The 12,814-nt window shown below is 32.8% G+C and overlaps 1 protein-coding gene across 15 annotated transcripts in view; it reads right to left on the reverse strand.

The window, feature by feature from the left end:
- The window catches only part of LOC125060502 (DNA N6-methyl adenine demethylase), a 114,710-nt gene that overhangs the window by 26,171 nt on the left and 75,725 nt on the right, over positions 1-12,814 (reverse strand). For 8 of the 15 annotated variants that reach the window (XM_047665452.1, XM_047665449.1, XM_047665456.1 and 5 more), the window contains one exon: positions 1,790-1,807. The exons of 4 other annotated variants lie outside the window; for them this stretch is intronic. In XM_047665452.1, coding sequence (XP_047521408.1) covers positions 1,790-1,807 — 18 coding nt within the window. Of the gene's footprint in view, positions 1-1,789; positions 1,808-12,312; positions 12,459-12,814 lie in introns of those variants that run through there. 3 more of the 15 variants (XM_047665462.1, XM_047665464.1, XM_047665463.1) reach the window with 2 other exon arrangements.

Below are 12,814 nucleotides of genomic sequence, written 5' to 3' on the forward strand. Positions count from 1 at the left end.
ACCAAAAACTTATAGGCTACTTTTTCGGTAAAAAACTGATACATATGAGACCCGTTTTACTGAAGTTTCAGTTGTTTAAGTGTCTATTTAGTTTGAGATATTATTATCACATTTTTTATTTTGCTTGTTTAATTTTATCCCTTGTTAGCTTGTAGAAGCATGTTCTAATATAATAGATTTGTATGTGTAAAATTTTCATGTCATATTTTCTTGTACCTATAGTTTTAGAACTTAAAAATAAATTTTAAAAAAATATTTAAAGGCCGACAACGCAATCGCGAGCCATCTGGCATTGAGTGTTCATGGGGGGTATCATTTAACATCAGCCCTGCGATTCTGTAACTCCCTTTTCGAACTCAAACAGCAGTTTTCGCATCGGTCGCTCTAAAATCAGTCGTGAAGCAGTCATTTTATGATTTGGCATTCTGATAAACAATAAACTACATGCTACCACCTTTTTAGACCGCTGTGTGAGTTCGAAAAGTGAGTTACAGAATCGCAAGGCAGGTGACCCTCCTACCCAATTGCCCCCTGTTCTGTAGTAAAAGGAGAACAAAATAGATATATTGAAATGTTTTTTACTTTTCAAATATCTAGTATGTAGCCTTCTCAAAATGCTCAGTAGGAAGTAAAATGTACTGGCGTAATGCTTGTAATGTAATAAAAGATTGTTATTCTAACAAATCCCCTTTTGTTTATAATTATCACCTGAATCGAACCGTGAAATCTCGTTCCGTTGAAACGCGATTAAAATCACGCCAAAGAAATTGTGGGAATAATTACGTTTATAATTTTATATACATCTTTTATATAAATATAATGAACCTTATATGATCGAACATAGAGTCAAATGGCGTATAAGACTTTTGGATTATGGGCAAGAGAGTAAAACATATATTTAATATGATTATTACAAGAACTGTGTTAGCCTAGTGCGATTTTCATCCGAAGGTCGTAGTTTCGATCCCCGGCTGTGAACTACTGGACTTTCTTTCTATGTGCGCATTTAACATTGCTCGAACTGTGAAGGAAAACATCGTGAGAAAACCGGCTTGCCTTAGACCCAAGAAAACAGCGTGTGTCAGGCACAGGAGGCTGATCACCTACATGCCTATTAGATTAAAAAATGATCATGAAACAGATACAGAAATCTGAGGCTCAGACCTAAAAAGGTTGTAGCGCTACTGATTTATTATATTCTTTTATATTAATCAAAGGAATGGTTGAATTACTCAAAAACGTGGCGATACACGTCATTACACAAACATCTGTTTTATGTTACAAAATTCATTACGATAATAGATAATTTGGGGAAGAAACTGCGGCTAGGGGGCGTTGGGCGGGTTCATCGACCGCCGCCCGCCCAAGCCTCGTATCGAACCTTCGCGGATGTGACAAGCCTTTTTATACAGCCTTCAGATATTTATAGAAACGTTATGCATACTTTTGAATATAAATAAGTAGCTAATATACTAATTTAATAAATGTGAGATACAACTATTCAAATCACAAACAAAACAAATTCGCTTCAAAACTAAAGAATTTTGAACTTCACTAAATTATTTAGAATTTTCGTGAATTCACGAAGTACCCCAGCTTTATTGGAAGTCAAGCTTAACATTCTAGAATCTATTATTACGAAACACTATAAAACTACTTACAAAAAGAAATGTAAAGAAAATACGAAAAACAGAGCGATACTATAAAAAGCATATTGAAATTCAACTACAACGGAAATGTGCAAAATAAAAATGCAAAGGAATTCGAAAGACAGTACTACGATATTTACCTTTATGTCTTGCAAGACCTGGAAACAATTAGATCAATATTAGAACTTTGATCATAAACTTATTGACTAGATATGTCTTATGGTGAAGGGAAACGTGAGGAAATAAATACTAAAGACAAACGACACCTTCCAGGCATAGGCTGATATAGCTTTTCAATGAAACAGACGTAAAATGTATGCCCTATTGAAGGTAGCACTTCATACGACGATACAATTTAGATCGAAGAAAATGCATTTGAAATATTCAATAATACACAATCCCAGTAGTCATCGATGAACATCGATGTGATGAGCATTTGGTGTTGTAATTAGGTCTTGGGTGTTTAAATATGTATTTATATGTCTATCTATCTATAATATGTATGTATATCCGTTGCCTAGTACCCATAACACAAGCTTCACCAGCTTAGCATGGGACTAGGTCAATTGGTGAAAAAAAAAGTTATTTTCAATAATGTCTAAAGTTAAGAGATGTTTATGGGTAAACAAAACAATTTTTATTTAAACATCCAAGTCCTATAACACTAACAAAATTCACGCAATTATTTTACTATTGATAGAAATATACGTTTTTACGATAGTTATTATTACAGTGTAAAGTTTTAATTATTGTTATCTAAATTTCAATTATAAGCGTACTGTATTATAATTTTTTATATCTTAGTTTTAGTTAGTATATTTCTATATTTATGCACCTCTTGTGCACAAGGTATTTTTTATTTTTACATACTTGGGTTGCTTGGAAGAAATTGCTTGTTAGCGGTAAAGCCTCGTTGCTTAACAACTTATATAACTTATTTTTGTATGTATGTTTAAGGTAACGAAATATGTATAAATACTAACTGACCCGGCAAACGTTGTTTTGCCATGTATATTATTTCTAGGAAACATTTTTTAGTTAAATAAAAGAGCTTATTAACTATATAATTAAAATAGGGGTTGAACGTAGAGGGGTGAAAATTAGGGGTTGTATGTATTTTTGTATGCTGTATCATAAAAAAAAGAAAAAAATTGTCTAAAAAATAAAAATAAAATGTTAGGGGTGGACAACCCTTATCACTTAGGGGTATGAAAAATAGATAGTAGCCGGTTCTCAGACCTACTGAATATGCATATAAAATTTGATAAAAATCGGTCAAGCCGTTTCGGAGTATGGTAACTAACATTGTGACACGAGAATTTTATATATAAGATATACGTTTTACAAGGCAAGTGATTGGCAAACGTGTCGGCGTCGTTGCGTATTTAAACATGGTGACAAATGACAATCTCAATAAATAAATTCCCTTTGTGCTATATGAATAGTTTATCGAGAATCTCAAGATAAAAATATCAGAGGTCAGTGTCCGAGTTGAGTGACCCGCCTCATCCCATCTTGAGGCAGGTCAGGTTTGTTTACTATCGATCACTTAACGACTGTTATTACTCACAATTTACAAATAATGAGTAAAATTTACAAGCCAATATTTACTGTTTTGTGTGGAATTTCCGATAATAAGTTGCGCTTTGTGTGTTTCTTCTTGTTTATTATTCGACCATACCATCTAAAACAGGAGAGCCTTTTTCTATTCATGCATGCGGCAAAAACACCAAATCAAGAATATATTGTTTCTATTTCAAACACCGGTCACATACTTTTAATATTATTAAAAAAAACATAAGTGTTGGCCGAGTGGCATCAGCATGCACCTTCCCTGAGACGAAACCTACGAAAGTTCGAACCCCGGCTGTGCACTAATGGACTTGATCAAGAAAAACATCCTAAGAAAACCGGCACTACTGCCAGAGAGCTGGTCACCCACTTGCCTATTAGAAAAAACAATATATCACACACAGATGCATAAATCTGAAGCACAGATAGTAGCGCCAGTAGTTTTTCATAGTATACTAGCTGACCGGGCAAACGTCGTTTTGCCATGTATATCATTTATAATAAAAAATAGGGGTTGATCGTAGAGGGGTGAAAGTTAGGGGTTGTATGTATTTTTTAATGCTGTATCATAAAAAAATAAAAACAGAAAAAATATCTAAAAATAAAATATTTAGGGGTGGACTACCCTTAACATTTAGGGGGATGAAAAATAGATGTTGTCCGATTCTCAGACATACCCAATATACACACAAAATTTCATGAGAATCAGTCAAGCCGTTTCGGAGGAGTTTAACCACAAACACCGCGACACGAGAATTTTATATATTAGATTTGCTACTAAAAATATCTAAGTAGAAACAACAACAAATAATACACGGTAATAATACCGAGTAATTCATTTGCGTTCGCTCGTAATACTTCAACTGAAAATACGTGAAGATGCATTGCGGTGTAATATCAAAAGTGGTGAAAACACTAAAACCTCCTTTCACTAACGTACGGTTTTATACGTGTAAGTATTCTGTGAACGTGTGACAAACGGAGAGCTTATGAATATGTTTGTCCTTTTTTAATTACACAGATGAGTATAATAAAGCAGTCATGGTTCAAAAATATATCAAGAATTACATTTACACTGTAGTTTGAAGTTTTAAAGGAGCAAGGGGAATGCGGATAGTGTTAGATGTCAAAAATTCTTGTTGGAAATCGTACCTAGGACGGAATGTACACTAAAATAAAACAAAATATGTTTATTATGGAACATAAGATACAGGTATCACTTATTCCACGTCATTAAATTTGAATCGGTAGACATCCCTACTCATCGGCCAAGAAGACGAGAGAAAAAGCCGGCGTAAAAAACTCTCGGTACTCTTTTAAAATAGCAAATCACCAAACAACACTTATTTTAAAACAAATATCGCAAATTATTTAGAAGTAGCCTGTCTAGCACTAGTCCCAGGCCCTTTTATCAACTAGATAATCGTTAACTTTATAGTAAGCCTTTTTACACTTATTTAATACATTTCTTAAATTTATTAAAAGGCAGAGATAAAAGAGCCTCTGGGATTTTATTAAAGAAGAGTATCCCTTTTCCCAAAAAAGAGTTACTAACTGCACTGACTATTTAGATAGTCTAGTACGGGGAAATTGCAGCCTGCGTTTGTTCCGAGTATTAAGTAAAATTACACTATGTAAGATAACCATTAGGCCAAGAGACAATGATTTTAGTAGTAATAATTGTGTTCTAATTTAAAAAAGCATTACCATCATTGTCAAATTCTTTATCTAAGTTGCATCTAAATGACACAATGGAACAGCAATTCATAAAAGCAACAGCTTTCACTCGCTTTTATATTAAATCCTGCAGAAAATAACCCAGACAGTCTGAGATCCCTATGCCCGGTTATAAAAGTTGACATACCCGGTTTAAGCGATGAAACCAAGCTATTTTATCCGGATTTAGTATACGATGTTTATACACATTCTTTGTCAACACAAAAAGTGTTTGTTTACTAACAAGTCAAGCCCTCGGGATCTTATCCCGTCTGAATCCGGCCTTGAACTTGTGCGTGACTCGGCTGTTTACAGATCGCTATGACAATTGAATCGCAGAATTGAGTCTTTATAGAAAGCTCTTTAAGATACGTAATAGCAAAATGATTCCACTTCAGATTTTCAATGTTGCCGATTTTTAATGTTTTTAAGTAAAAAAACCCTTTAACGCTTTTTTTAATGTTAAGTGATAAACAGTCACATAGCCAGAGGGCTCGCAAGTGCGTTGCCGGTCTTTTAAAAATTGGTACACTCTATTCTTAAACAACCCATTCGTACCATACTTAAGTGGGCAGATGGTTTCATATTAAAAAACGCTCAGTTGTGGAACGACGGATTTTGAGGTGATACGAGTGGTATTTCGTATTCTCGACGTCCGATGATTTAACTGTTTAGCTTAGATGCTAAATATAATGTAAATGTTCCTAAAGTTATATATTATTTAGTTCCTATACATACAAATTATTATTATTTATGTATTAAAAGCTTGTCCTTCGACAAAGGCCTCTAAACTTTCCCAGTCTTGGTGTTCTGCAGCGGTTCGAATCCACATTGGACCCGCTATCTTATCATCTATCGTTTACGACTGCGTGGATACCACTCCGTTACGATTCTGTTCCATTTTTGCTTCTCATCAAAAGATCATTCGTTTGACATATTACAAAGTTTTGTTTGCGTTCGAGACATAATTGGTTTTGACATGGCCTCAAGATGTCATTGTTCCTCTATAATGCAAATGCCATACTCATTCTGCTTTAGAAAGTGTCGGAGAAAGTCTGTTCCAAATTACAACTACGTACTTTATGGCTCTTTCAATAATACTTTTATTTTAATGACACATTTAAAAACACATATTACGCCTGCATTTTATGCGGTCGGATTGCGTGTACTTAGGTAAGAATTCATGCAATCGCTTCAGTTATATTTAAGTCAATTTACATAAAACCTTCCTTTGAAACCTATCTTTTCGTGAAAACTGTTCAGTTTAAACAGTTTTTGAGTTTATCGCGTTCGTACAGATACTTAGCTCGAGAACTTTATATAGTAAGGTTTAAATGATTTATTTACCTTAATATTGTTTTAAGTTATATATTATCTATAATATAAAAATGAATCGCAAAGTGTGTTGGTAAGCGCCAACAACAACAACAACGCCAGGACCAATTTGGCCAATTCTTTTTTTATAATATTCCTTGAAATACAAGGATGGTTCTTACGGAGAGAACACTTTTCTATAATCCCATACAAAATATTCGTAATAATACTTAAAAGTCAATTTGAACTTTAATACCATATCATAAATCAAGTGTTAGTGGAGGGGTTCCGGGAAGGTAAATTTTTATTTTTGACATAATGTATTTGTTGTCTTATCAACTTTCTTTTTTTTATCTTACTAGCTAGACCGGTGTCCCGAATAGCAGAATAAGTATTTAAAAAAAATATAAAATCGACTGTTAGGCGGTACGATGTTCGCCAGGCCAGCTAGTTAAAGATAAAATCATATAATCAAAGGGCCATTAAACATACTTCATATAATTGGGCATTAATTTCGTTGCTCACGGTTCGTTAGACAATCATTCATTAGAGATAACTTATATTTAGTTCATGAAGAGATTTTATAAGTCACAGGCATTTAATACAGTTCTCAATAAGTGAGATGCCTTTTGGACACATTTGTTATGTATATATAGATAATAATAAAACTTTAGTCATGACATAAATATGGTTGTGTCAAAATTGAACTAAACATAAAAAAAAGTTATAAGATTTTTTTAAAGAAAATGTTGTATTAGTGTTACATCTAATCAAACAAAAGCCGTATAAGACCTTAAGATGCACATAGAAAGTCCAATTGTATAGCCCGGGGATCGAACCTACGACCGGCCGAAGCCGCTAAGCAAACACTGCTTTAATAATAATATATATTGTGTAAAACAAAAAACTTAGCGATTAAAAAGAGTGGCGGAGAGTTTATTGCCAGTTCTTCTCTTCCGTTCTACAAATTAGAAACATTTAATATATTTTTCTTTTATTGACGTTCATATGTGTACAGTGTACCTATATGAATAAATGATTTTTGATGTTATATAGAACATAGTATGTAACATCTAATTCAATATGTATGTTACACGTATATCATAAAACGTTAAACCCAAAAGCAATTTCATATTTGGCTAACATCATCCTATACTTCTCGTATAATAAAAGGCATCCGAATTACAGTTTTTATGGGTTCGTAAATTTTCATTCGCATTTCCACGGTCCTTTTACGACTGAAATGAACTTTTCCTGGTCACTTTTGTCATAATTTAAGAAATTTTGCTACTATTAACTGATATATAGCATTACATGACCGAAAACCAGGAAATATATTTAATTACTAGCTGATCTAGCAAACGTCGTTTTGCCATGTTTATCATTTATAATAAAAAATAGGGGTTTATCGTAGAGGGGTGAAAATTAGGGGTTGTATGTATTTTTAAATGCTGTATCATAAAATAATAAAAAAATAATAATTTAGGGGTGGACTACCCTTAATAATTAGGGGGGTGAAAAATAGATGTTGGGGAAAGGGATGAAAAATTGATGTTGTCCGATTCTCAGACATACCCAATATGCACATAAAATTTCATGAGAATCGGTCGAGCCGTTTTGGAGGAGTTTAACCACAAACACCGCGACATGAGAATTTTATATATTAGATTGTTTTCAATCGAAACATTTACTAAGCCACGTAAATAGGCTATGAAGAATAAATGTTAAATTGAAATGGTTTGGTTAAACAATGAAACAGATGAAAATGTTTCGGACCGATTGTTAATAAAACAGGTTAAGTACTGCACGAAGAAAATATTCAGATTAGTACAGAGCAGTGTTGGCCTAGTGGCTTCCATGTGTGATCTCTCTCGTCTCACTGAGGTCTCTAAGGTCGTAGGTTCGATTCCCGGCTGTGCACCAATGGACTTTCTTTCTATGCGCATATAACGATGCGAAGACATCGTAAGGAAACCGGCGCACCAGCCCAAAAAAAAGGCAGCGTGTGGCTGATTAGATGGCTATTAGATTGATAATTTATTATAAATCAGATAAAGAAATCTGAAACTTTAAGAAATGTATTTATTTTATTTTAGATGCAACTCATTATAGCATCTATAATATGTATGATTAAAGACATAGCAAGGGAAAACTTAAATCACTTCATAAGTAAATTTTTCCGTGAAAATTCCAATCACTCTGTCTGGGTACCGGTAGGCTGTTTATTGATTTTCCCTTTTTATGAACCCCGCTCAGACAGGCTTTATGCGTTTTAATAAGGGCATATATTTAGCCGATTCATACATTATTACTTTTATTTATTTATTCAAGTTCACAACATATATAATACTGTATCTACGGTATATGTTACAAACTATTTTATATAAAAACTAGCTGACCTGGCAAACGTCGTTTTGCCATGTATATAATTTATAATAAAAAATAGGGGTTGATCATAGAAGGGTGAAAATTAGGGGTTGTATGTATTTTTAAATGCTGTATCAAAAAATAATAAAAAAATAATAATTTAGGGGTGGACTACCCTTATTAATTAGGGGGGTGAAAAATAGATGTTGTCCGATTTTCAGACGTACGCAATATGCACACAAAATTTCATGAGAATCGGTCAAGCCGTTTCGGAGTAGTTTAACTACAAACACCGCGACACGAGAATTTTATATATTAGATAATGGTAATTTAGGTTAACATAAATGTTACAAGCAAAACATAAAAATACCAGAAATTTTTGTCAATCAGAAAAAAATTCCCAGCAAAACAGCCGATTAGGTACGAGAAAGAAACTTAACAATGATTTCTTTAAAATTGATCAGCCCACTAACGAATATATCTAGCTCCGGATAAGTGCTGTTTAATCAGTTATAATCGCGAAGAATTCGGAATTAGGAAAATTTTTGCTGATTTTAGAACTCATTGTAACCAATAAATACTTTTTACAGATAATTTAAAAATAGAACCATCTCAAGTGTCAGCGTAATAAAGATAAAGGCAAAGTAATTTTGACAAGCCTACTAGGAGCACCTACCCAATATCGGAGCCCAATCTAAGGATTTATTTAATTTTGAATTTATTTGGATTTGTTGTTGGTACTAAAATTATTCTTAGAATATTCATCGCTAGAGACGACGGCAAGCGGCCTGGTGGGATATGGTTGATCCGATTACTTCGATTTTGTTTCCATTGGGCCGTGGGGTTCAAAAGCACAGACGCTATGTAAGGTTTAAGTTGGTGCCTGGTAGATACTACCTGTGACCTCAGAGCTGGTGCTTTCCTCGCTCGACGAATAAGAATACAGCGAGGAAATGTTGCCAGCATTGGTACACTGCCACAGGGACCAAACTTTTTGAATTTGTTTTAATTTTCAATTTCTTTTATTATTACTATGTTGTTTAAGAAAATTAGCTTAGTTTAGATTAAATGAATAAATCCTGGAACACTGTTGTACACAAGCCAAGTGAACAGTTTTTGTATAGGTAAAAATTTGCAAATTATTCTTATTTTATTTTACAATTTTAGGAAAACTTACAGCTAAAAAAGGTTCAATATTATATAATTAATATGATGAAGGCCAATTATCAGTTTCCACATATAGGTATTATTACATTAATAATTCCATATTAAATATAACTTTTTGAATGATATACATAGATTTCAAGAGATCTAACAATTATATTAACCATTCAAGACTGATAAAACTAAAGCATTTTACACCAATATAAATGCTTCAATTAATAATAATAATCTTAGTAATTTTAAAAATATCACAGTAACAAACCACGTGTCTTTATTTACTCCACTATCAGTAACGCATGTGAATGGATTCAGGCCAACGAGTGACCTACATTTTTATTCAGTACGCATGTAGTATTCACAAATGTGACGTACTGTACACTATAACTAGAATGCTAGTTTCAAGGTCAATGAACCGCACAATTAACACACGAATTTCGTCAGAAAACTGGTTAGAGTTGTATTGAGGTTAGGTTTTCGTACTGCTTCTCTCATTAATAAGGATAAATGAAGGTGTGGATTTATCTTCCTCTAGTACTGGACGGGAACTGCATCAAGTACTTTGTAGTTTTAATTTTTAGGCCTGGGCATCAGATTTCTGTGTCTGTTCCGTGATCATTTCTAATAGACGAGTGTGATCGTCTTTTGTCTATGACGTGTGAGTGTTGCGTACATAAAAAAAAGTATATTGGTGCACAGCCAGGGATCGAACCTACGACCCCAGGGATGAGTTAATCGTTGAAACCAAGCAACACAGCTCTTTATAGTCTTAAAACAGATTTCTATGCCTATATAAATTATGACCAATTTTCAAAACTCTATCAACGTACAAATGCTAGTAAATCCTTGGCTAAGGCTATATTTATTTATTATTATTAGTTTTTATTTAATGTCCAGCCATGCGTAGCTATGCCGCTAGTATATTATAGTAATGAACATTAAATAGTTAGAAATTATTTTAATATCTTATTAACAACCTCGGTACTTAAAATTAAAAATAACAACTTAAAAGGACGTTATCATAAGATCCGAGTGTTCTAAATTTAAAATACGTTAAAAATATCAACCATAGATAAGCTAAACTGGCACAGATAAGGTTATCTGGACCTACCCATTTCTATTTACTGAGTTATGTCAATAAAGCGATAACCATGAGTTCATTGAAAAATATTGATGGTTTAACTATTTAACAAGTAGGTAGATAAAGTCTTAAACGCCGTAACTAAGTTTAAGTCTGTGGGTATATAGAAGTGGTTCGATTCTCATTGAAATAATAATTGTTTCGTAAGGAATTTATGCTGATCGTAGGTATTACAAAGTGATATGGGAGTATACATTGCATATTTGTACTGCATCATTAGCGGATTTTATTTCATAATATTAGCTAGAAAAGCTAAAATATTTAATATTACATTAAAAAACGTGCGAATAATTTAAGAATTAAAGGTCGACTAGGAATCGAACTCATTGCCTGACTGAGCTATGGAAGAATATTTGTAATCTATGTTTAAAATTATACATTTCCTAGAACAAAATTATAGTCTGTGTTGTTAGGAACGGGGCAATTTCAAACTTATATTATCTGTAGTAAATTACTGCTTTCGTGATTATCTATGAAAAGTAAATTGGGCTCGGTATGTTTGTGTATGATTAGAAGCCCATCATTTTAATTACATTGAAAGCCATAGATAATACTACTGTGGCATTATAAACTTTTTGTCATAAAATAACGACAATTTACCAAAAATCAATTTCAAACTTAACTATTTATATGCATCGTTCATTTTAATTAATCTAAAAATATTTAATGGCCCGCTATGAGGCCTGCAAATTTAAATACACACGTTGAAAAGCAAACCAAAACTAAAAAAAATCTAGACCATAGCGTTGTATTTAATAATTTTAATAGTAGAGTGTCTCTACTATCATTGGTTTCTTAGGAATCAAGCTAATCCTCCGTTCGGGCCATGTACCACTAAGTAAATGTGGAAATTGTATTATAATATTGAAAACATTCTTAGAACGTATCATGACCGTAGAGATTTTAAGTCGTTAAAATTTAATCTTAAATTTATGAAACCAATAATTACTACTTTTGTATAAAAGGATATTTTTTTTAAATATAATTTACATTAATTATATATTTAATATACGCCAGTAACAAAACCAAATGTCTGTAATTAAATTCGTTAAAAATCTATGCCGTTGACCTTGGTAGCAACAATTTAATGATCGTAAAAATATTTATTAATAGACCAGAATTGCCTTGAATTAATGGGCTTAGCTAAAACTACAATGTACAATGTGAATTGAAAAACTATAGAGCATAATATTCAAGTTCTAAGACAGAGTCGGATAATAAAATAACATTATCAAATCATTAATTAACAATTACAAAATCTGCAGCGTTTAAAATCTCTACATTATTATTATAAAATGTAATTAAAGTTTAGTTAAAGTTAGCGATTATAATGAATATACAGAAATCACACAGTTCATTGACCCTTTACAACAAATTAAAAAGTGAACCGACCTTGATCCTTCAACGTAATCCAAACACAAGCACAGAACACGATTTATGAAAAATAAAAAGCGCGGGAAAGTTACACAAATACAGATAAATGTGATGAAATTGTTACGTAAACGCGCGATTAACCGGCAACGTCGCGCGTGACTGACGACTAGTGGCTATGTGTCGGGCCGAACGCGGCGCTCGTCCCTCCCCCGCAGACGTTTCATAAACAAATTACAATTTTGAGATGCCGAGCTTTACATTGCGCTTTTCATTACTTTAAAATTCAATTTTGTGGTAATAAAGCGTTACTTACGTCTTCAATCCGTGTAATATGTTTTTTATCGACGTTATTTAATTACAATTTGATTAGAAGTATAACTTGAGACATTGTGAATAAGCAATTCAATAGAATGTTAGCATTCGAAACTCTATTGTTTAGTCCCGCTTCAAGTCAATACATTTTAAAGAAAATCTTAGATACATTTGACAGATTATTTTCTTAATGATTAATATTAATCAG

The sequence above is a fragment of the Pieris napi genome, chromosome 21 (genome assembly GCF_905475465.1).
Source record: "Pieris napi chromosome 21, ilPieNapi1.2, whole genome shotgun sequence".
Classification (NCBI taxonomy): domain Eukaryota; kingdom Metazoa; phylum Arthropoda; class Insecta; order Lepidoptera; family Pieridae; genus Pieris; species Pieris napi.